This window comes from Melampsora larici-populina, assembly GCF_000204055.1.
Source record: "Melampsora larici-populina 98AG31 unplaced genomic scaffold MELLAscaffold_6, whole genome shotgun sequence".
NCBI classification, from domain to species: Eukaryota; Fungi; Basidiomycota; class Pucciniomycetes; order Pucciniales; family Melampsoraceae; genus Melampsora; species Melampsora laricis-populina.
This window is the reverse complement of record NW_006768770.1, coordinates 666,446-691,904: the sequence shown is the minus strand read 5'-3', so window position 1 is coordinate 691,904 and position 25,459 is coordinate 666,446. Positions and strand designations below refer to the sequence as shown.

At 41.2% G+C, this 25,459-nt stretch overlaps 4 protein-coding genes across 4 annotated transcripts; 2 read left to right on the top strand and 2 right to left on the bottom strand.

Moving 5' to 3' along the window:
* Positions 1-5,955: 5,955 nt before the first annotated feature.
* Positions 5,956-7,297, top strand: MELLADRAFT_71049 (uncharacterized protein; the record flags this gene model as incomplete). The annotated part of the gene is made up of 5 exons (XM_007406596.1): positions 5,956-6,003; positions 6,105-6,120; positions 6,273-6,416; positions 6,529-6,742; positions 6,905-7,297. The coding sequence occupies 5 exons, from the start codon at positions 6,001-6,003 to the stop codon at positions 6,954-6,956; spliced, it is 429 nt and encodes a 142-aa protein (XP_007406658.1).
* Positions 7,298-8,582: 1,285 nt separating this feature from the next.
* On the top strand, positions 8,583-11,210 carry MELLADRAFT_94434 (uncharacterized protein; the record flags this gene model as incomplete). The annotated part of the gene is made up of 8 exons (XM_007406597.1): positions 8,583-9,165; positions 9,226-9,538; positions 9,626-9,696; positions 9,785-10,183; positions 10,254-10,380; positions 10,468-10,599; positions 10,666-10,948; positions 11,046-11,210. The coding sequence occupies 8 exons, from the start codon at positions 8,583-8,585 to the stop codon at positions 11,208-11,210; spliced, it is 2,073 nt and encodes a 690-aa protein (XP_007406659.1).
* Positions 11,211-12,185: 975 nt separating this feature from the next.
* Positions 12,186-14,113, bottom strand: MELLADRAFT_94433 (uncharacterized protein; the record flags this gene model as incomplete). Its single annotated transcript, XM_007406330.1, has 5 exons — positions 12,186-12,464; positions 12,532-12,816; positions 12,904-13,263; positions 13,344-13,834; positions 13,918-14,113. The coding sequence occupies 5 exons, from the start codon at positions 14,111-14,113 to the stop codon at positions 12,186-12,188; spliced, it is 1,611 nt and encodes a 536-aa protein (XP_007406392.1).
* An 8,618-nt stretch (positions 14,114-22,731) lies between these two features.
* On the bottom strand, positions 22,732-23,058 carry MELLADRAFT_30944 (uncharacterized protein; the record flags this gene model as incomplete). Its single annotated transcript, XM_007406329.1, has 1 exon — positions 22,732-23,058. A coding segment is annotated over one exon (327 nt), but the record flags the coding sequence as incomplete, so codon positions are not given.
* Between the last annotated feature and the right edge of the window lie 2,401 nt (positions 23,059-25,459).

The following is a 25,459-nucleotide window of genomic DNA, read 5'->3' as shown; positions in this document are numbered from 1 at the left end:
CAGCAGCATTGGTGAAGTCCAGATAGAATGCCTCTCAAGATTTTAGATACAAATTGGCATCATCTACAAATCAAGAGTGTTCAAACAGAAAGGATACCCAAGCGCAATTGGGTCAGACGATTTACATCATCCTATGACCGTTCAGCAGCAATCATCCATCCATATCCATGCCATCATCCTCATCTCCACCTTGCACAAATCCCTGGTCAAACCAGAAAAGTCAGTCAAAATCCAAAATCCCAATCAATTTGAAACTCAACAGATTCATCAATTCAACTGTTGAGAGTGTTTCGCTTTGAATATCAAAAGTACCTTTTTTGTTCTTGATGAAAACTAGCTGCCCAATGACCTTGTCGCACTCAATGACATGATATCCTCCGTGCTTGTCATATAGCACTGAGGCATTCAGCAAGTCTGGCAAAGAATAGTACGGACTTTTGTGTTTGTCATCATCAGAAAGAGGTAACAATGAATTGACAACAAGGAGTGGATGTTCAGAATTGGGGAGCTTGATAATATCCGTGATACAGCCCTTCCTTTTGCATGAGTTGTGGAAATATGAGATGTAGCTATTTCCAGGTGTCTTCTTGTGAGTACTATGTGGCTTGGTTGAAATGAGGATCCTTGTGGTCACATCAAATGTTGAGCGTGCAGTGTACTCTGCCCCTACATGACCATTCTTTCTAAGGGTCTCAAAGGCAATAGGACTGAGTTGTCTTTCTTTCCACAATGTCTGTCGCTTTCTTAAGAGGTATTCTCCAATAATAGGATCATTCTTGAAGGTGGTGTGATTGTTATTGATCATGGCTTGAAAGAAGCTACGTCTGGAATAGTGCTGAAGTAACGACTCGCCCTGCCGTTCTAGTCATGGAAAAATAAGTTCAGCCGAGTATGGATAGGCCCAATTTTGAGATAAAGACATACCCTTCTTTCCATTTTTACATGCTCCAACTAGGCTACCAATGATCCGCTCGCCTGCCCAGCTAGCCATATAAGCAGGCGGCCCAAGAAGTGTTGAGATGGAGCCTATGTGTTCAGCAAACTGCAAATTGGGCTTTTTCATCATATGGGGCCATCCATCTCCAAGGCTTGCTTGGTGCTTCTCAACCAATTCTGTGAGCTTTTCTCCGTCACCATGTTTGAAAGATTGCAAAGTACATATGTTACCAATTTGAATGAGCTGCAGGAGGCAGTCAAGTATTTTGGCAGAGGTGTCTCCAGCCTCTCCAGAGCTGAAGTGAGGTACCCAAGCAAGTACTATATAGACTTTAAATAGATATTGCCATTTGGCTGCTTTGGGGGTACCAGCACTGGCCATTCCAAAGTTAGGCTTAGGTCGAGTGGTCCAAGAGGGGGCAATGGCATGTTCAAGACAGTGCTGAAGCAGATCCAGTTCGTAGGGGGTGACTGATGGCACAATAGCGGGTACAGGTGGTGGGGGTGTTGGAGATCGTTCCACTCTTGCTCGCTTCTTTCCTTTGATGGTGCGGTCAGATCCACCTGAAGATGATGGTAAATTATGAAGATCTGACGGTGCTGCTGATCTAGTGTCGTGAGAATGGTGTGATTGAGGTCTGCGCGGGGGGCGCATCTCAGATGTCTCTGCTTGCTGGCTGCAAGGTGGGCTAGGAGGAGGAGGTGGTGATAGTCGAGTATTGTACTGACGCCAATTAAACTCCATCTTCTCCTTTTCAGCTGCCAAGCCCTTCCCAGCAGCAGGCACTTGTAGAAGTAACAACTCGCCCTGCTGTTCTAGTCATGGGAACAATCTTTGTAGGTCAGATATTGAAATGGAGACATGCACTGATTTCTGTGTTTACGTGCAGCAAGTTGGCGGCCAGTTGAAGTGATTTGGGTGTTTCCGTCAAGGGTGTCACCTTGGCCTGACATTCCAGAGCTACTCTGATGAGTGGATCACTCTAAAAAAAATGTGATAGTTATGGATGTGGAGCTTCCATAGCTGTCAAACACTTGTTCAACACTCTGTTGAGATCTTGCCGGTAACTGATCAGGATATTTCTGATGACTGGACGAGATCTCTATGATAACTGGTTAAGATATGGTAAATAGCATATTGAAAACAAACCAAAAAAAGGTTGAGGTCATCGGATGTACTGGGCTGCCAGTCACTTGTGATTGGGGGCTGTGAATAATGTCGAAGTGAAAAACTTACCTCAAGTCGACCTTTTTTAGTTTTCTTGGACGGGCGTCGAGACAAGCCAGCTGAAGCTCCAGAGCCACGAGGATGGCCCTGTCTTTTGACAACGTGAACCCTGGCCTTGGACTTCCGAACCGTCTTCTTGGTTTTGGAGTTTGAAGGACCTTCATTGCTAACCACTTCGACACTTCCAATACTTCCGATGCCATCTGTGGTGTCGGATTCATCGTCACTGATCTCGTAAACACTTGGTTCGTCTTCAGACGCAACCAGTTCACGAATAGGAGACGGTTGAAGAGCAGATACACGCAGATCAGGAGACTGAGCGACAAATCCAGGTCTAGGGTGTGTGGGAGTTCTTGGACGAAGAGTGGGACCAGTAGTAGATGGAGCGATAGCAGAAGTTGGGGGTAACATGATGTTTGGTGATTGGAGAGTGGGAAAATAAAAGGAATCGATTGGCTAAGTTTTAACAGAGGATTCAAATCAGCAGGATTTTCAATGGTCAGAAAATGTGCAAGTGAGAGGGTACGAAAAAGTAAAACACTCACTTTATATATACTATCATGGACACAAATTTCAATCATCATCATGGGGTAAGCCATGACCCCAAATTTGAGAAGGCCAACCCCTACGTGATGAGGATAGGTCAAGAAGGTGAACTAGTCAAGTTATCGAATTTGAATCTAAGATTAATATGACAATGAGGTGGGATATCTTCAGCTTCAGCCAAGGCAGGAGAGAAGATGATGGAAGACTTGAAGAGATCAAACTCACTTATAAGGCTGGTGATGGGCGTTTGGTTTTGAAGTGAAGGTGAGATTGAGAGAGTGGTGCGCAGAAAGGATGGTGGAGGTGGTGGTTCCTTTCAGGTCTGATATCTGATATCGGACGATATCCTGAAAGGAATTGGCCTATGTCAAAGGAAGTGACATATGCCGATTTAACCCGCTACATGCAAGATGTGACAGCATGCAGCGCTGCGGTATTTCCTACCGCCCCACTATGTCCGCGCTCCCCTACATCGAAAAAAAATGGGGAGAGCGCAGGCGGGGCGGGGATACCCGCTACACGGGTTTTCCCAAAGCGCGGGCGGGGCGACCCGCTCCTCTTGCGCTCCCCTTCCGCTTTTTGCGGCGGGACGCTTCAGGTGTTGCCGGAAGTGCTAATGTAGCTCATCTGGGGTCAGACCTGTTACGGGGATCTGTGAATGTAACTCAGAGTTACGTTGGTGGTACGCTAGCATTACGGCGAGCGCTGCTGTCTTGGTGTTGACACAAACATGAAGTCTTTATATAGCGGATTATTTCTCTAGACATAGGTTTAGCTAACAATAGTGTTTTGTGAGTCTCATGTGCCGCTTTGGGAAAGGTAGCAACAATGCTCGATTGGGAAAGAACAAGAGATGAAACACAAGTTGGTGAGCACAAGTAGGATAATAACTAGTGTAAAGAGAGAGAGAGAAATACACAACCTCAATAAAGTGCACATGGAAGGAGTGCTGATAACTGGTATGGCTAAGAAGAGATGGTCCATCTTGGAGAGGATGGAGAGATGGTTATGCCAATGCTTAAGTGAGCCACAAGTCCAATCTCCAATTTTTCATTTCAAAGTCATAGAAGGGATTTCATGAATAGTAATGAGTCACATTCAAACCGCCAAGTGTCCAGTTGTGAAGCTGCACAACTGGACACCAAGTATGACTCCAAAAATGATGAGCCATGATAAAATTTCAACTTTGGCTCTTGATAAATTATAGATACATACAAGGACTTCTACTGTGACTTTAAATTGTGTGTAGAATAAAACAATACCTACAGAATCAGTTTGTATCTCTAGTCTTAAGATCATTCAGAAGAAAAACAGTAGACCCTTCAATCAAGCCACAAAGAAGATGTTTCCTTCAGAGAACATTGATTATTACATAGTTGTTGATCTCCACCACTTGAAGTGGGCAACTGAATGCCTCCCCGAGGGAGAGGCAAAGAGATCTCGGCCTCTGAGTGTAAAGGTTCCTCTGGTGGCGTGGAGAACCACACTCGGAGGTGTCTTTCAAGTTGGAAAGGTGATTGATATCTTGCTCATTAGACCCCATTGGTCCTTTGAATGAGATCCATTGAAGGAAGCGCCTGTGCAGCTTACAATATTGTAGCAATTCACGTAATCCCTAAAAAACATTCTCAAATAAATGAGTAGATTCAATTCATCCCAGGTATGATTGCTCCACTTACTTTGAATTGCCTTCTCAATGGCATTTTAACATTAATGCAGATATCGCGATGAATCATCTTCTTAACGTTAATAGATGAGCGGCATAGAGAGGTTGACCTTGGTGACCCCTTAGCAGAATTGGATCTTTTTTCCTTTGAGTTGAGAAGTTGCTCTGGTGGCATGATGAAATACCCTTGGAACATAGCACCAACATATCAAATATTGTTAATTGATCAAGCCGCCAGGTTAATTTAAAGAGACAAAAGATTGGCATACTATGCACTGGGAATTGAAGTATGGTTAAATAGAGCACAAAAGGAATTGTTTGATTGAGAACAAATATATTTTACATGAAATCAAACTGTGACTTACGATCCATAATATTTCCTAGGGAAATTCATTATTGAGTAGTTATCATTTTGGAGAATTAGCTGTACAACAAGCGTTTCCTAAAGATTTTTGGTTTTGTCAGTATGTAAACAATGTCTCTCTGATATTGGTCAAGATGGACTTATCTCATGAAGGCTTTCATGTACATATATATATATATATGAACAAGTTTGTTCCTGTAAAGATCTTGGCTATTGTTGATCAAAGAGTATTTGCTTCAAAGGTCAGCTTGTGATTATTTGAAGCTAGATCAATTATACTTACCATGTCCTCTTCCAACCCATGTAGATGGTATATTTGGAGTCTTTTCTGGACTACATATCTTCAAATTTGCGCGTGCACTTTGATTCAACGGGTGCAATCAAAGATGAGCACAATGAAAGACATTAATAGTGAAGCTGGAAGACATAACTACTAGATTTTCCTCAAAAAATATCAGAGAAAGAGGATCCATAGAGAAAAGTAGGAGAGTGTTGTCAAAAAATGCACAGGTGTCATTTTGTGGCTTTAGACGAAGAGGACTGGATTTTTCGATGCGGATTGAATTTTCATTTTGCACTCTCAAAGACCTCCTTTTATACTCGTATCTCTAGCTGCACGTTCGCACTAGCACCAGCAAGGATAAAGATGACCTGATAGATAACCTTGTAAAGTTGAACTTCTGATCACCTCACATGTTCATGAGCAATTTGTTTGTGGAACTATACGATATATGGCACACAAACACAGGAACATGAGTCGCGAACTTTGACCTCGTGATTCATTTCTTTGGTCCTGCATTAGTGCTGCCTTCTTGACTCCCCGAGAACAAAGAGACTCCACGTGGTAGGCAAGTATTTACAATGTAAGAATGCTGAATGTACACCATACGCCGCAAGCTTGCAAAAAGAGCTATCGAACGTTCACACCTTGATGTCGATGATTGCTCCGGAAACTGCGAATAGGATTTAATGCGCAAGTGGGTCAATTTGAAAGGTTAATCGAGACAGGTGAGGTGGAGGCTGGTGGAGGGATAGCCTTCATCGATGACCTCACCCCGTAATCGAGGGAGTAGAGACCCGATCTGCTGTACAAAGCTCGGACTGCTGTTTGACTCGTTAAAACCTGATGTAAGTTTTGAGTGCGGAGTGTGACTTGGACCAAGAAATTATTTAACCCAATCAACAACCCACCAAATCGACTTCCAAACCACCAAACTATCGTCTTTCTTCCAACTTACCTAACTTATCAAACTATCAACCATGGTCAGTCAGTTTCATTCACTATCATCCTTCCAATTTACGCGTGACTCATCTATCTTGTGACTCTGCTTTTCTCTCTCTTTGTCCGTTCATTCCGTGTGTAGCCCGCATCAGAAGCAGGTCAGTCCATTTTCCTTCATCAAGACTCTCATTCTGTATCAATATAGTCTTTCAAAGCCCTCGAAACATCGCATAACTGACCGCTCGATCACCTTATCTATCTATTTATCTTTAACACCGATTCGAATTCCGGTCAAATCGAAACCAAACAGAGATCAAAGAAGCTTTCGCTCTTTTTGATAAAAAGGGAACTGGTCATATCTCTCGTGAAAATCTTGGGGATCTACTTCGAGCACTCGGACAGAACCCTACACAGGCAGAAGTGGCCGACTTAGCAGCTAGCGCACCACGTGATAGTGAGTGTGACCCGGTCACTCGAATCGACTGGGATTCTTACCAAATCAATTCCGATCGAAACCATATACTCATTGATGATTCGTAATTTAACTTCATTTTATGATTATCTAGTTGATTTTGGAACTTTTGAAGCCATCTTAAACCGACCTGGAGGATTTTCACCTGCTGGAACGGCTGAAGACTTCATTCGAGGTTTTCGAGTGTTTGATAAAGAAGGAAATGGTTATATTGGTGTAGGAGAACTTAGATATGTATTAACGAGTTTAGGAGAGAAATTGAGTGATGAAGAAGTTGATGAACTGATGAAAGGTGTTCAGGTCGGAAAGTTCGTAATAGTTTTTTTTCGTCTAGATCATCGGATCATTTCTTTCGTTTTTTACCTTCTACAAGACATCATTACTGATATGATCTCCCCTCTGCTTTTCTTCAATTATTCATCTAACCGATCGACAATCTGTCCAATCATCTTCACATTTCAAAAACAAAGTGATGGAAACATCGACTACGAGAAATTCGTCCGGAGTATATTGCAACAATAGTCATTTCATCATCGTTTCTAATGTGCTCACTTGATATTTCAAACTCTACCATGTCTTGAGGCCATGTGGTCTGATCAAGTGAATCAAAACGTATCACTCTTTTCTTTCAACACCACCAGCCCAAAACAAAAACTCACTCTTCATAGATGAATGCGATCGATCTAAAGACTTTCTAAAGGATCAATCATATCTAAGAAGCCTTTTACATTGTTCTTTTTCTCTATTGTTTCTATGTACTTATTTTCTAAAATCTCTTCCCTTGAGAGATTTTGTTTTCTTCTTCTTTTGTCTTGCTATCGTTTAATGAACTCAAGCTTGCCAAGAAATCTGACATTTTGCTCAAGATATTGTATCTTAATTAGATGAAAGCCTATCTCAAGTCAAGCACGCAATGATTGGAGATGAAGATATATCATTATAGACTTGATGACCTTTAACGTTCGAGAAGTTTTTGAATTGTTTGGTGTTTCAAGATTCAAGGATTTGTTGACAACACGACTTGTATCTGAAATACAACGGTTTCTCCCAATTCGCTTATCATAACGGAAGATAACTTGGATTTTCTGTTGTCAATTCCTCATCCTCATGGTGTTATGTCAGTTTGGCGAGCTGTTATCTATTGCATTCCGATTTATGAAAAATGCGGTGCCTTGCATTTAATCATATCCAGATGCAGAAAAGTTTTTGACGTCATCACCTCTGTGAACGTATGCATATATCAACTTATCTCCGAGTCCACAAGTCTCTGTATCTTGCTTTGGGGAGCTTAGAAGGTCTCAAATCTCAGCAATTTCCCATTTATTGACAGTACCAGAAAAGATTAATGCCTCATCTAACCCACTTTCTCAACTTCCGGAAATTTTCTCCGCTTGGTTTCCCTACGGAAAGAAGTGTATCATTTGCACAGATGTGATCACAATCTGTAGGAAGTCCACGTATTGGATATGTGCAAATTCTTGTGTACCATTCCATAGAAGATGGCATTGGAGGAGGTAAAGCTAGATAAATACAAAGAAATTAGATCTGGAATGGAATTCATCATCTAGTTTGATTTCGATTTTGTATTGTTTTCTCAAACCTGTATGTATTTCTATTTATACAAGTAAGGCTTTTCTTGCTTGGGACGCTTAGATTACAGTCAAATATCATTTTGAAGTTCGAACCCTTGAAAAAAAAAAAGATGTTTCAAGTTTTTTTGAAATATTTGTCGAGTGTAAGCTCAAAAGAGTTCAAGATGAGAAACATGAATTTTTCCAGAATCGAATACATAAAAAGTTGAACCCTTTGTTTGCTTGAAGAGATTTGATTCCGTGAGTTGATAATCAGTTTCACTTGTAGTTGTCACATTTTACTTTCGCTAACTTTGACTTCCGTTCATCTTCATTCTAGTTTTTCTTTTCATACATTTCACTTTCAAAGCAATATTAATCTGAGTTTTGATACTTGAAGTCCGGATTCTCAAATATATCTGGTGTAGCCTGAAGGGTTTCTTTTCAAAGCTGAACGTATTGCTCCATCGTCGGATTCACTTTGAAGTTGAAATCACACATTGCTCAAAATCACTCAAGGTGTTCTATCGCACAAAAGCATTAACAAATCACTGAACTTGACGAACATTAAGTCTTGATGCAGCCATCAACTCCACCAACTCCCACTATTAACGTTCGTGATGGTAACCAAAATCAACAAGAAAGCTATCGAGGTGTGATTGCCAGTTCGATTGATTTGGTACACAGTTATAGTCGAAGTCAAAGTTTTATAAACGAGAATTTACCAAGTAGTTTCAATTATTCAAGTTTTAGTACTAGTTATCAAACTAATCGACTTCAACCTGATGTTGAAAGTCAATGGGAAGCCGATGATGAGAATGAAGAGAATGAAAGTCTTGCATTATCACATGAAGAGACTGGCTACATTTCGGATGAAGAACCAGATTTATCAAGTATCGATGACCATCAACCTGAAGTTCGACAACTCTTGGAACCATCAACACCTAAACCTAGACGGATGCGACATAGCGCTTCTCATAATCCTCAAACATTGAGAGGTGGATTACAAGATTTTTGGAGTAGAAGGTTATCTATTAATTTTAGAAATCTTAAACCATCCACTTCATCATTAAAAGCATCAAGTCATCTTACAAATTCATCACATCTTGGAAAATCTTCAGAATCTTCATTACGACCTATTCAAAACCTCGAAAGATCGGGTTTGTTAACATCTCCTGTTTCTATTAAACAATATAACACTTTATCCGATTCATCAATAGATCGACAATCAGTTATTACAGATTCTCAATCTGCTCAAGCTTTTCGACCGTATCCTAAACGACGTATAGCTAGTGAAGCTCAACCCGCTTTCAGTTCATCATCAAATGATACAACTTACCATAATCATGTAGAAGGTGATACTTTACCAGCACCACCAGCGATCGGAACAAGTACATTTGGTCAAACTCTTTTCAATAGTTTTAATGTACTTTGTGGTGTGGGATTATTATCAGAACCTTTAGCATTTTCTTCTGCTGGTTGGGTTTCTAGTATATTCCTTTTTTTGTTTTGTGGATTAGCAACCAATTATACGTAAGTTTTTCACAAACAAAAAAAAATGAATTGATTTTGATCGATTTGGTAAACTGATAGGTTTAATCTATGATATCCTTTTCTTAGCGCGAAGATCTTGGCACGATTGATGATGGAAGACAGAACTCTTTTAACGTACAATGATATTTGTTGTAAAGGTAATACATTTATTTTCACTTTCTAGAATTATTCAATGAGCTGATTAATTGATTGGGTCTCTAAACTGATTCTTATGTATAACAATAGCCTTTGGTCGATCAATGCAATACCCAATAGCTGGATTATTTTGTTTAGAACTTTTTGCCTTATCAGTAGCCTTAATGGTAATCTTTGGAGATTCAATGTCCACAATCTTTTCAAATCAATCTCCCACCATCTTTAAATTAATGGCTTTCTTCTTAGTGATCCCTACAATCTTTATGCCATTTAAGATTTTAAGTTATACTAGTTTGATTGGTTTATGTAGTTCTTTAACTTTAGTTAGTGTGGTCATCATCGATGGTTTTTTAAAATCTGATTCACCTGGTAGTATTTTCTTTCCTGCCAAAACTAGTTTATGGCCTAATAGTAAATGGGGACTGAGTGCTGGACTCATGATGAGTGGTGTAAGTAAAGACAAAAACATCTCTCACAACTATACAACATGTGAGTTAAGTACAGGATATGTTCTAACGCTCCTTCTACCCATGTGTGTTTTGCTTCTGATAGTTTTCAGGTCACTCTGTCATCCCAAGTTTGGCTCGTGATATGCGTAACCCTCAAGAATTCAATTGTATGATTGATTACGCTTATTTATTAGCCGGTTCGATGTATGCCATCATTGGAGTAGTTGGATATCTAATGTAAGTTCTTTAACTTTGAATCAAATTAACTACCATCAGACTGATTTGAAACATACTTGAATAATCAATTTTGGTTGAGTTATATAGGTTTGGAGACTCTGTGAGCCAAGAAATCACTCATGATATACTTGTCACCCCTGGTTTTCCGGTTTTTATCAATCAACTTGCTATTTGGATGGTGGCCATTAATCCAATAGCCAAATTCGCACTTTCAACTCGGTCTGTAATATTTTCTATAACTAACTAGCATGACAGTCTTACTGACAATAACTTCAAATCAATTAGTCCTTTGAATTTAACAATCGAACATCTTTTATCACTTGGTACTGGAGAAGTTGATGATCCACATGCAATTCAATCACAACCTTCTAGTTCTGGTACCCATCAAACTATCGAGCATCAAACCGTTTCAAGATCTCAAGATACAAAATCACATATTCCTAAAAGAAAAGCCGTCAAACTTACCAAAGCATTTGGTCGTATTATCTCACGTATTACTGTTACTACACTTGTGGTAGCTGTTTCGATCATCATACCTGATTTTGATAGAGTAATGTCATTCTTAGGAGTTAAGTTAATCCATTTTTTTAAATGATTTGATTTTAATCTTTATTAACCTCAAGCTTTTGTTTTCTTTCTATTTTTTTTTTGGAAAATCATTTTAGGCTTTCGCTGCATTTGTGATTTGTATCGTTTTACCAGTTTCGGCTGAATTATTATTAAACCAAAATCAAAATCGTCATAAGTTTTTTATTGGTTTAGATTTCGTTTTATTAATCCTTTCAATCTTGATGGCTATCATAGGAACTGTTTATTCATTTTTACCCTGATTCATAGATTTATCATCGTATAAATCAATCAATTAGAAACTCATTTACCTTTTTATTTTTCGAATAGATTTTTTCTTCTTTTTATATTACAAATTAGATTTTCATTTCATCTTCTTGGGTTCTTTTCATCTTTGTATGATGATTGTATTTTCACATTTTAAAACAACAGGTTTCTCTTGCTTTTGCACCTTCTTCTTGTTTACTGATGATGATTAATTGAATGAAAATATTTTACGAATTTTGTTTCTGGTTTATGTTGAATGATAAAAATGTCTCAAAAAAATCATCGATCACTAGATACCCGGCCGTCGTGGGAGATCGTAACTGAACAGCTCACTTACAGCCCCGACAGCCAACAAAAAAGAATTCCGGATACGGGAATCGAACCCGTCTCTGCCGCGTGAGAGGCGGCCATACTAGCCGATATACGAACCCGGATTACGTAATTCGAACTTCTGTCTGGTATTTGTACCTGTTTGCAACGATTGTGACACACTCGATCAAAAGCGTCACGACCAAAAGTCGCGTCTTAGCTAAATCTACACAAACATGGCTTACTCTTTGAATGAATCGCCAAGATCAGTCTGAATAGCAACGAAGATTCATTCTCAAGTCAAACTTGCATTAAAGTCTTTGATCTTCAAAATATAACTCAATTTTCATTAATAAAGACTAGAATCAACTTTTAAAACTGATACATATAAGACTGATAAGAAAAACCAATTAAAGAAAACGTCAAGAGAATCATAATTTTACATTCCTAAAGTATTAAAAGTCACCAAAAAGAAGTCCACTAATAGAAAAAAAAACCTTATTGATGGAATTTAACCAAAGAGAAAAAGATAGAATGGTAGAGAAAGTACGAAGAATGTTCCAAAAGAAAACCAAAAAACTAAGATTCAAAAAGATCAATCGAGTTTAGTAGAAAGATATCCCGTTTTCCCAAAAAAAACATCAAACAAGAAAGATGAGTGTTTAACAAGCAGTTAATCTATCCAAGATTTCTTTGACTTCTTCGAGTAAATAAATCTCTCCAAGTCTGCTCGGATCAACGTTAGTACAACGGTTAAAGCAACGATACGGGTTTGGGTTCCCATCGTTAAAACGTGATCTCCAGTCTGTGTCTAAGCAGGTTGCGCAAAAGATATGTCCGCACGATAGATGAATCGGTCGTCTATCTGCGTTTGATGATAATGATCCATATCGTTCGCAACAGATCGGGCAAGTAATCACTCCTGATAAGTTTTCTCGAATCTGATTGAGAAAAATGAAATTAGGATCCATGATGATATACCAAAACAAGACGAATTGAAAGACCTACACTTTGGACTTCAGCTTTAACTTCTGCTTGGGTAGAATGATTCATAGCTTCTAAATCACCAATCCTTTGAAACAAAGCTTCAACAGTTTGAACTTCAGCTTGGATTTCTTCTTTCAAGGTACAATTCTCTTGATTTAAATGTTTTAATTGATTGGTAAGGATCGTTCTTTCTTCTTCTAGTTTACGTGATTGATGCGAATTTTTACTTGAGCATGGTTGGTTTTCTTTTAGTTTTTCACATTCTCCTAATACTCTATCTCTTTCTTGAGTTAATTCTTGAATTTTCTGTAATTTGTGAATAGGTAAGAATTGGTTTTAAGAAAATGTTGGGGTTGAAGAATAAAATTGAGATGGTAGAAAAAAAATACTAACCTTGACCAGGTTACTGATTCTATTTGAAGATGAAAAGCGTGTAGTAGTACTCGAACGCCAATCCATTGATTCTCGATCGGAGTAGTCATCAACACCACTGCTGCTGGAGCTACTATAACTGCTGTAAGCGCCACTGCTGGCACTTCTACCGCTTTCACTACTAGCACTTGTGACAGTCCTGGCGGATTGATTGAAATGTTGATAGAATCCCTCATCGTATGCTGATTCGTGTTCAGATGGACTGGCCATGATCACGGATGGAATTGGTGTAGGAGTTTTAGGTGAGTATCCGTGGGGTCCACCATGAATTGTTGAAGTACTTGAGACTGAGTCAACTGAGAAACATGACGCGCTATAAACCTAGAGGATCGATAGGGAAAAAAATCATCAGTGATTGTTTCCATTGGTCAATATTGGAAACACGAGAGAAAAAAACATACCTCGATTTCAGATGTACAACGGGTTCGATCACGATTTTGAGAAGCAATCAATTTATTCAATCCAGCGGCATCCCAAAGTCTAAACATAAGTTGAGGAGCAAGATAACCTTTGTGATTTGGATTTACATTTGAAAAAGGACCGGAAGAAGAAAAACTAAGGAAAGCATCATGACGATGAGATTCTTTAACAACTAAATCTTGATTAAAACCGATCCCAATGAAATAAGAAATCAATTGTTCCAAGGTTACATTCCAAGTTAAGTTTAATGCTAACCAAACTCCTGAAGGAGATAAAGGAATAGACTCTGGCATTTTAATAAACGTCTTGAGTGATGCGTTTGTATATACGAATAGGATTGATGGTAAGTTAATACCGTTCTTAGAGTGTAATCGAGTGGTTTCATTTGCACTTGGGGAAACTAATGCTAAGATATTAGAATTGAGTGGTACCATCGAAGCCATCATGTGATCGTGTAACAAAGTGCCTCTGCCTATATAAGCAAAGCAGATTAGAATTCAAATAAGGGAAAGACAGAAAAGAGTGATGAGAATATAAAAGAAAGAGTAAACTAACCATCAGGGATGATAAGTGTGATACGAGATGGGTCACTTAGACTGGGGTATCCTTTTTTAATGATAGCCTTCTTGAGTTGACCGATATTAAGACTTTCACCTTGAGTCTTGACTCGAACTCTAAGACGTTCGGATTTAATCTCAGGTCTCTGAGGGGAACTAAAACATTCGTCTATCGTCAAGATAGATTCAGACATATTTGATTAGGTAGTGGTGATAGTGATAGTGATGAGAACGATGACGATACTGATGACGAAGAGGAGTATGATTATTCAAGAGGAATGAAAGAGTATGTTGTGGTAGTGCTTCTAATTATGTTTTGGGAATGGAAGTCAAGAGGATGTAACCTAAGCAAGGAGGCAAGGGGTTTATATATGATCGATAAGAAGTAGAAAACCGAACGATTGACCCAAAGTGATAAAGGTAAAGAGCGATTGATAACCGATCAAAGGAAGTAAAAAAAAATGAGTCAAATCGTTCAGGACGCGACTCAAGAAAAAGTCAGTTGATGAAATTTAATTGTGAAAGGTGTCTCTTTGAGATTCAGAGGAATGGGTTCTTCTCCTTTCTTCTGATGAATTCGAAGTGGAAAACTTCAAGTTCACCTGTTCAAGTCAAGCGAAAGTCAAGCTTCACAAAGGTAATCACGCGTTGGAAGTGTTTCATTCTCATCAAAGAGGTTAATCAAACTGTTTTTTTGATCAGCTTATTTGATCAGTTTCGAGGTTTGATTTTGATTCTTGATGAGGTGAACTTGATGAGTTTCAAGTTGACCTAGTTCAGTTTTAATTTTACACTCGTCCTCATCTCAGCATTTATGTAAAGGCTCATCAAGACAAGTTGACAAAAATCAAAGAACCTCATCAAACAACGATACTCAATCATTCCACCTCATCAACTCAACTGATCAATGCTTATGTAAATTCTTTCGCCAAGACTCTCATCGTAACTCGAAATCACAGTTGCATACAACTCAAACAGAACAAAAGGATCATAAATGTAAGGTTCGATGAGAACCTTCACTGAGGGGTCCGGAAACTAGTCCGGCACGACTTCTCACGAGAGCGATGGACTTGGAACTTCGGTATAAATTACGATCTAGCTCCGAAAAGTCACCCAGTTGGCTCTCTGAGGAGTCAGCAACCATCCAACAACACAAAAGATAAGAAGAAATGAAGAGAACTGAAAGAATCTCACCTAGCTCCGAAAAGTCACCCAGTTGGCTCTCTGAGGAGTGAGGACCTTTCGAAGCCGGGCGTTGAGAATGAAAGGTAAGGAGTTCCTATCTAATCCCATACTGTGTAATCCCATGCCTACTTGTCACGTGTACTCCTTACACCCCCCCTTTCTAAAAATAACTTCTAGCCATCCCTCAAAACCAAAATGAAACTTAATAAGAGAAAAAAACAAAAGAAAACACACCATTGGCATAACTCGCCCCAAAAAGAAAAACTCAAATTAATAATTTGTCTAAGTAAGAGAAAAAGAAGTAGAAAAAAAAGAAAAAGAGGAAACATAACCAAATTGAACTGATAGAAAAGGAAAGGAAGAAAAAAAATTTTCGTCGAAATAAAGTGAAAAAAAATCATTTATCATTATCTGGAAGTCTTGAGGTAATTTCATTATCTTGAAGTCTTGAATCGCTTCATAATATATTGCGTCATTTAAGTTAACTTGATCATGATCTTGAAGTCTTGAGGTAAATTATTTGATCTCCTTGATGTCTTGCGTTTCTTGCTGCATTGTTGTCGTCGTGATTGTTTGAATCTGTATTTTTGAAAAGAATATTGCTTGCCAGCCGTTCACAAAATTTATAGAGAAAAGGTTGATTATCGCACTCACATTGCGGGGGCGTTATTGCATCATATGATACACACCCCCTTGTCAATTAACCTAGCGTGCCCCAAGGGCTCCAATTCAGGACCTGTCGGGGTTGTTTTTGGCCTTGACAAACCCAACTCGGTGGGTGCAATTACTCCGAGATCTTGTTTAGTTTTCTTTCGTCTTGATGATTCGTCCAAAGATGTTAAACTGTTATTTTGGAGAGAGGAATGCTTGCCCAGAATTTCTTTACAACACGGATTGAAAAAATTAGCACACTCACATTGCGGGGGTGTTAGCGCATCAACTTGAATGCACACCCCCTCGTCACAATTCCTAGCATGCCCCATGGGCTCCTCTCGAGTCTCTCCTGGGGGTTGTTCCGGTTGTGACGAGACCAAACTCGTGGTCGCAATCTCTTCTGCACTTGATTCCTCGACTGACGAATGATAAAGTTTGAGCTTGGAGATATGAAAGACCGGATAAGTGAGATCGCCTGGTGGCAATTGAAGGCGGTAGTCTCGGCCTGAATTTAGGACTTCTAAGATCTCGTACGGTCCGTCGTAGCGTGCTCGAAGCTTGCTAGTTCCTTTGAACTTGCCTCCGACAATCTGTTGTCGGTCCGTGCTGTCAATCATGACCCATTCTCCCGCTGAGAATGGTTTACCTTCTCTTCGTCTTTGATTGTATTGAAGTGCTTGTTCTACTCGATTGGTCCACAACTTATCTCTCCACATGGCCCACTCTGATTGTCGCCTTTCAATCCAGTGTTTCACGTCGGCGCCGTCCTCTTCCAATGGGTTTTGAATTGGAAACAGTCGTGGTACGCGTCCGTATACGAATTGAAAGGGTGATACACCCGTTGCCACGTTGACAGCAGAATTGATTGCGAATTCAGCAGAGGGTAAAGATTGAAACCACTTCCTGTGTTTCTCAGCTGCGAGGTGACGCAGGATCTGACCAACAGTTTTATTTGAGCGCTCGCTTCGACCGTCGGACTGAGGATGATAGGATGTTGAGAGATTAACTTTGACACCTAACAATTCGTGCAGCTTTTGCCAAAAGCGCGACGTCCAAGCTTTATCCCGATCCCCAATAATGGAAGCAGGGAGACCAAATACTGATGACCAAGCAGAGAACAGTCTAGCTGCGGAGCGCTCAGCCGTATCACGTTGAGAGGCTGGAATAAGGCGGACAAAACCCGTTAGTCGGCATGTACAAGTAAGAAGCATGTCATAACCTGAAACCTTCGGGAATGGCCCAACACAATCAATCGCAATTGACTCCATAGGGCTAGTAGGTACTTCAGGGGTTTGTAATTTTCCCGTTGTTGACGTTGTTCGTGCCTTGTTGCGTTGACATGAGTCACAGGTTCGTAGTTGCGTTTCCACTTCTTTGGTCATTCCTGGCCAAAAGAAGTTCATTCGTAACCTTGCTAGTGTCTTGAAAGTGCCTAAATGTCCCAGCGCACTGTGAGCTTGTGAAATGAAATCACGGCGAAGGTTACCATAGTTTGGTACCACCAGTCGTCCATCCAGATATAAAAGATTATCCTGTAAAACGCAATCCTCCCGCAAAGGCAAAACTTTGCGAAGCTTGAGACAAAATTTATCCTGTTGGTACCCGTCACGAATCAATTGCAGTTCTTCAGGTGCCAGAGTTCCCCGCACTTCACACAAGGCTATGTCATCTCGGCGAGAGAGAGCGTCGGCGACCGAATTATCTTGACCTCGTAGATATTTGAAGTCAAGATCGAATTGAGACAAGGTTTCGAGCCATCTTGCTTGGCGACGGCTTAGGTTACGCTGTGTCAAAAGAGTAGTGAGCGAATGATGATCAGACATCACGTTCACTCTCATACCCAGAAGTAAGAGTTTCCATTTATTCAGCGCGTTAATAACAGCCAAAAGCTCTTGCTCGTGAACTGGATAGTTCTTCTCAGCAGGATTCATTGTTCGGCTTTCATACGCAATCGGAGATGATGTATCCCACTGCATACCTTGGAATAAAGCTGCTCCAAGACCATTGCCGCTAGCGTCGGTGAAAAGCCATAACGGTTCTTTTGAGTCATAATCCAGATTTCGTAATACCGGCAGAGTTGTAATTAAGCGCTTGATATTGTTGAACGCATGCTCTTCTGCATCACCCCACTGAAATGGCTTACCCTTCAGAGATGTGCTTGTCAAAGGTGTAAGAGTCCCTACATAATGTGAAAGCCCGTCAATGAATTTCTTCATCCATTGGACGGTGCCAAGGAATTTTAGAAGTTGTTTTGAATTCGAAGGTGATTTCCACTTTGAAATCTTCTCTACTTTCTCGTCATCAGGACAGACTCCATCTCGGCTGATTTCATGGCCCAGGAATTTTATGCTCCGTCGAAAAAACTTGCTTTTCTTTAATGAGCAGTATAATTTAGCTTCTCTTAACCTCTCCAATACTTGCCGCACATGTTTTTCATGTTCTTCAACTGTGTCCGAAAATATCACAATATCATCAATATAAACCACGCAGATCTTTCCAATTAATTCTCCTAATATTTCCTCGTTTCTAGCCTGATGAGTTGCTGGACCGTTAGTCAAACCCATAGGCATGACAACCCATTCGTGCAATCCCCAAGGAGTCTTCACTGCTGTTAACGGAATGTCTTCTTCCCGCATTCTGTCTTGGAAGAAAGAATTAATTTGGTCGATACTGGACCATATCTTTCCCTGTGCTACAATTCTGATGGATTCATCCACATTGGGTAGGGGAGTACGATCCTTGACCGTATATTTGTTCAACGTCCGGTAGTCGCACACCCACCTAGGCAGCTCTGTCGGGTCCTTCTTTGGGATAATCATTGAAGGAGAGCCGTATTGACTATGAGACCGTCTCAGGCGTCCTGCCTTTATATGCTGATCAAGAAGTTTACGCCACGCGTCTCGGTGTTTCAACGGATAGCCGTATTGTTTCTCGTTGATCGTGACATTAGGATCAGTGAGAACAATTCGGTGCCTTGCATGCCGCTTCACGTCTGGTAAGCCATCAGGAAAAACTTCATCCGGCCCTTCACCGTCTTCAACAGGTGGAAGTTCAGCCGGGAACATATCTTCAAACTCTCTCAAGATTGACGCCTCTCGCTCACTCAAGTCTTGAACCTCATCAATTTTGTGCAAATTCTGAATAACACAAAGCAGCCTATTCAACTCAGATTGCATTTCTTTTTCATAAAGGATTTTTCCCGTTGTTGTATGCAATACAGCTCGACGATGAAGAGAAACATCCAACTTGAATTTTGTTAAAAACGGTGATCCTAATATCATATCATAGTTTGAACCAAGCGGTGCCAGCTTGAAAAATACGGCTCCAAAGCGAATACTGGGTTGTTCAGATTGCAAGTTAGCAATTGCAAATTCTTGCAACACCAAAGGTGCGCCTTCAGTTGGGATTGCTAAGCGTACCTCGACAGGTGCCACCAACGGTCTACGGCATACACGTAACTCACGCGCCATCTTCTCGGATAATAGATTGGTGCCCGCTCCTGAATCAATCAAAGCCCGTACCCGTTTCCCATTACATGTCAGCTCTAGGATAATAGGAGTGGTTGATGATGCAGGCACGCACCCTTCATCCTGATCCGCTGCGTCTTCAATTAATTCAGCTCGACATCGATCGGCCTCTTCATATGCTGCGATGTCTTCAGCTAACAAGTCCGGGAAGGTTTTGACGGCGGCAACGCGAGTGGATGCAGCGGCTGGTCGGCCTGCAGGTTTTTGAGTTGGGGCTCCTGGGGGCGCTGATGGTGTACTGCTGCCGTTTAATCGAGAAGGTCGTGGGCCGGGGTTGAAATCTAATGGAACCGAAATGAACCGCATGCTCTTCTTGTTGCAGTTCAGATTGTTGCATTTGTCTTTACAAGTTGAACAAATTCCTGAGCGTCTGAGGTACTCGTGATATCGCCACGCGTTGTCAGCGCGCTCGTCATCTGATTTAATTCTGCCGACAGGGGTACGTGTCGACGCCGAGACAGATGAAGAGGTGGCAGTAGAGTTGCCTACAGGTTGTTGTCGTTTCAGTGTTGCCTCAGATAACAGTTTGGCATTCGTAAGAAATCTCCATATGGCATCTGCCGCCTCTTTAAATTCCGGAAATGAAAAAGGGACCTTGAATAGAAGTTTGTCCCGGTCTACCATGTCTCTGAACAGTTGAGGAGCTCCCCAAGTAATAAATTCAGCCAGGTTGTGATCGGTCACTCTCCCCACTCGCTTCACTAGTCGGTGCAAACTTTGCGCCCGATTTACGAAGGCATCAAGGGATTCGGAGGGTTTCATCTCGATTCGTCGCAAGGCTACTTCAGAGTCCGTCAACCACGCATGAGGCAAGGTACCTAAAGCCATCGTTTTCATAGCTTCATTCCATGATTGTTGACGCAGATTTTCTTTGTTTGACCGATACCATGCCGACATCTCTTCGTTGTTGAGAAGCGAGCCGAGTAGTTTGAGTTTTTCGCGATCATCAGTGAGGTTTTTGACTTCAAATGTCTCTTCAATCATATCCTGCCAGTGAAATAGGTCGGCAGGTCGCCCAAATTTGCCATTAAACTTCGGTAGATCGCTCAACTTAATCCGATCAGCCGTCACAGGTGTTGGAACAGAAACCGTTGGCATCCCTTGAAAAGGTGGATAATATGCTTGCATGTAAGGTGCGTACATCGCGGCTGCGGCTTGTGGTGACAGGGGCGTGGTTGGTGGGTATGTCATTTGAGGTGGTGCATTCGGCGTTGACTGATGAGCCTCTCGACCAACTTGCCCAGCATATTGATCCTGAGCTTCTCGTGATCCATCCTCAAGCCCCGCAGGTTGACCGTTTCCAGGTGTCGACATGAGATTGACGGTCGCCGCTGGGTCAGAGGTGGTCGGACCTTGTCTGGTTTGATCACGAGGTAACGGCGAGGGCGAATCGGGCGTTTGGCGTGTGTACTTCGCGAAAGGGTGCGTAGCACTAGTTGATGGGCCCACCGTTTCTTGGTTACCCTCAGATCGAAGACCAGTGTTGGTTGCAGCAGCCGATTTTTCTGCCATAAGTTCTCGTACTAACTTTTGTAAACTTAAGGTCTCCTGTCGAGTTTGAGCCAGCGTTTCGTTCTGGAGTTTAAGGCTCTCGACTTGTTGTCGTAGAGACTCAATCGTGTCTTGATCGTTCGACATCGTGTTTGATGATACGCACGTCAAGGTTGGTGCAGATAGAGTCGCGTCGAGAGGGTTAGATTCAGGAGTCTCGGTAGAAAAATGACCGGGTGGATGAGGCGTTTCGGTGAGCTGTTGTGTCCCAAAGAGTTTCTTGAAATGTGAATGATCAACGGTTCTTTCTGATGCTGAAGGCGAGATAAGCGGGGGCGAGAAATGAACAGCAGAGACCGTTGCAGGACTGGGGCGATGGCTTGACGCGTATAAAATACGGTCCGTCGGTGCTGGGGATCCCGATACGAACGCTTCAGGTCTCCAGGAAAACCTTGCTGGAGGTGGTGCTGGTGGCGATTCGACTTCGACTGATTGTTTTTGTTTTTGTTTTTCTTTTCGAGCTTCTCGAAGCAAAACGTCAGGGTCGTCAAGAAAGTTCTCAGGTTTCAAAGACGCGCCGCCGATCATCCGGATAGTCCACTGTTGGACAATTGCGCTGGTTGTTGACTGGACTGAGTTTAGACCGAATTTATAAGGTTCGATCGACAGAGGTGGATTGATGGCAGATTGGCAGATTGACAGGTGGCAGATTTTGCAGAGTGACAGAAAAAAGGATAAAAATAGAGTGAAAAAAATTGTGAAAGTGTGTTGTTGTAGATGATTTAAGTTTTGATTATTATGTTCGAAGTGAACAAGTCAAAAAAAGTGTAAGGTTCGATGAGAACCTTCACTGAGGGGTCCGGAAACTAGTCCGGCACGACTTCTCACGAGAGCGATGGACTTGGAACTTCGGTATAAATTACGATCTAGCTCCGAAAAGTCACCCAGTTGGCTCTCTGAGGAGTCAGCAACCATCCAACAACACAAAAGATAAGAAGAAATGAAGAGAACTGAAAGAATCTCACCTAGCTCCGAAAAGTCACCCAGTTGGCTCTCTGAGGAGTGAGGACCTTTCGAAGCCGGGCGTTGAGAATGAAAGGTAAGGAGTTCCTATCTAATCCCATACTGTGTAATCCCATGCCTACTTGTCACGTGTACTCCTTACAATAAACCAACGAGATAATTGCATACATATCTTGATTAGCCCTTTGATGCAAAAGTCATCAATTCGGTTAGCCACTCAACAACTGATTTCAATGCTGATTCATAATACAATATCAAACTCATCTCCCTGGACAAAAGAGCTTGCAAAAGCGCTCCCTGACGCTTAGAGATGCACAAAATGCCATTGTTCAGATTCCTACAGGCTCAGGTGACTTGTTCACGTTTGATGTACTCTTTGAAGTCGGTTTCAAATTCTAGTCATGAGGCACTCCACCCCGAACTTCCTTAGCTTACATATCTCTCCCAGAGTTGCTTCCCTTTGTTTGGGTGCAACTGTTTCTATCTGCACTAAAATTTACATAAAATCAATACCAATAGGAGGTGAACTGTTTGATTGCACCTAAATGTGAAATGTTTTAGTATACCTAAATAGTCATCACGTTGATAAGGAACATATATCTCACAAGAAGCTAGAGTTAAGGCAAATGAAAGAGCCACTCTGAGTGGAGAGAAGCTGCTACAGATTCCAAGCAACAATCAAAGCTTGGACGGTGACACTATGACCATATGCAGAGACAAGAGACATAGTGGCGAACAGGAGAAGACAAAAAGACATCAAGAGCATATAAAACAGTGGGTGTAAGCTTCACTGCTTCGTACATAGAGGGTTCAAAAATATTGATCATGAAGGCAGTTAAAACTTTGATTTTGGAAGCTCTGTTGAGGTCTCCTAGATTCTAGTTTCGTAGTCCATCTTCTAACACAAAATCATCATCCACAATTACTGCAATCCTGAATTCATAACTCTGCCGAGTTGATGGTTTGTTTTCTTGACCTTTTAGAACCACAGCAGCATGTGGCACATTCATTCCATGCTCTCCTTGTCCCTTACTGTCATGCTGTACAAACACAAAGACATCTTCTGGTTTCTGATGACTCATATAATACCATCTTTGATGACTCCCATACTTCCATGGTTGGACTGAATTCATCAGGTCTGTAGGCTCGATTTCTAAATCCGGAAGGTCTGTTTTCTTTAGCGATTTCCAATCACAGAAAGCAAGTGGATTATCTTCGACAACTTTAACCGGTCTCCAAACATTGAAGACAACAACACGCTTTTCAGCTCGGATTGCTTCCCAAGTGTCAAGATCATCAAACGAATAACGTGTTGAGCTCTTGAGTTGGCTTTTCAAGTATTCTGCCCCTTTTGGTGATAAATCAGAGTGTATGATTGGTGTAGGCGGGATAGATTGTTCACCAGAGCGACCTCTGATAGTCATTGAATAACAGAATGCGCTACGTGATCTTGTCCTGAGTAAATGGCCAAAACTGGTAAGTCCTCATCCTAATTATGTATTTAAGACAAATTTTCAAAGGAAATTTCCTTACAGTTGCTTGACGAGTGCAACAGAATCGGCTTGCAGAGATTCTGTGTAGTCATCCGAGAATGGTTCGTAGTGACGAAGCCATGGTATATTCCGCGTCTCAACAGTGAATCCGTTTGTTCTCAGTTGGGGATCGATTTCATGCTGATTCCTAAGGTCGTGAAGCATGATTTTTTCTCGGGAAGGGCTTTTTTCAAAATGATTATTGCTCACCCCTGTATAAGAGTGAACGTACGCCTTAGTCAAACTCCGATCTAAACAGAAAGACTTCAGGTCAATTTGAATCATCATGAAAAGAATTGTCCTCTGCTTGGGTGAAGAACTTGGTGAAAGCTGACCTGACTTCATCTTTTTGAAGAAAGGCTTGCATTCTATAAAAGAATGACAAGATAAAATGAGAAAGAGGTAAATACGAATGGACGATAAATGCATAATGATTGTTCAAAAATGAATGATTATTCTCTTGGAGGTACATTAGAGAGCTGAAAGGATCGTGGACTTTATAGTTTGTATGAGTTAAATTTAACATGAAACTCCAATGTGTTTTGTTGCAAAAAAATTGCGAGAGGCGCGACAAGCGGAGAAAGTTGTGAATTTATAGGTCGAGCTCCGAGTAAAGCCTTTATGAAGTTTTCTGGAAATGAAACCGTTTGTAGATGACTGCATAATTGCTGTAGAAAGATAAAAAGGATCACAAACGTGTACATACCTCACACGCCGAGATCTGACTCCGGAACCACCTGTGCGGTGGTTTTGTATCAAATCTCACAAAGGTTCAAAGCCTGCGCGCAGGGTAGAAGCTTTGCGCGCAGAAAGTGAAACATTATTGTTAAACAAGCGAGGAGATATGATATTTTTTTAATCTTGATTAGTCTTGTGGGCCTCTGTAAGGTTCGATGAGAACCTTCACTGGATACTTCGGACGGGACGCTGTGAGGCACAGCGGTAGGGTTTTCTAGAACCCAAGAGATCTAATCTTTAATTACTAAAGCCTACGAGAAACCAGCTGGTTCCGAAGGATAGAGGGCGGATGATTAGTCCCGATATCTCTCGACTACAATAAGATGATAAAAGATAGAAAGAAATAAAGAATGAAAGAAAACTGTTCTCATACCTGGTTCCGAAGGATAGAGGGCGGATGATTAGTCCCGATATCTCTAAGGAACCATTCGAGATGAGATGTGAAAAACAAATATATATGAATCTAATTTAGGTCTAAGTAGTTTTGTATTAAGTGTTTGTACTTGGTGTTTAAGTAATGACCAAAGGTCTTACAGTCTCCCCTCCATTAAAAGAATCGAGCATGCCTTGTGAGTAAACCAAAGAAACAGAGAGAAAATTGAAAAAAAAGTAAAGCGCTGCTAATGTTGAAAAGTAAAAGAACAAGGAAAGAAAAAAAGAACTGAAAAGAAATTAAAATTAACATTGAAAGCCAACCATGTAGCTGCAAAGGAAAAAGAAAAGAAAAAAAAAGGAAACAGAGAAAAAAAGAAAAGAAAGGAAAAAAGGAACTTGAGGTGAAAAGTTGTTGATCGTGGTCAATGGTCGTTGAATTCTATGCTTGCCCGCGTAATCCTAAGACGTCGTCGCCACCTAGGGAATGAAGTCGAAATGTATGTGCTCACAAAGTGGCCTAGGTATTGTTTTCTTGACAATTTTCGTAGTATACTACGGCGGTGCATACAAGGGAGAGGAACTTACTTCCGTACCCTTTCAACTAACGTGTTGACCCCGTCGCCATTGCGTTCTACATACGCCTTGACCTTCGAAATGTGAAAGACGTTGTGCCGTCGATCCCCCTCTGGCAATTCCAACTCCACATTTTGACCATGGTTCGTTGATTTGACTACCCGATAAGGCCCTTCGTAGCGCTCTTTCAATTTATTGACGCCTCCTTGATGTCTCCCCCGCCAGTCGGCTGAGTCTAGAAGCGCCCAGGAATCCGGTTGAAGCGGTTCTGCCGAGCGACAATGCTTGTTGTGCTGCAACGCCTGCTGTATTCGGCTAGTCCACAACGCGTCACGTGCCGTTGACCACGCGTCGTGTCTCATACTGAACCACTTGGTGAGAGCCGTCGGGTCTGATTCTTCAGCATCTTGGGTCGAAAGTAATCGTTGTTGACGACCGAAGA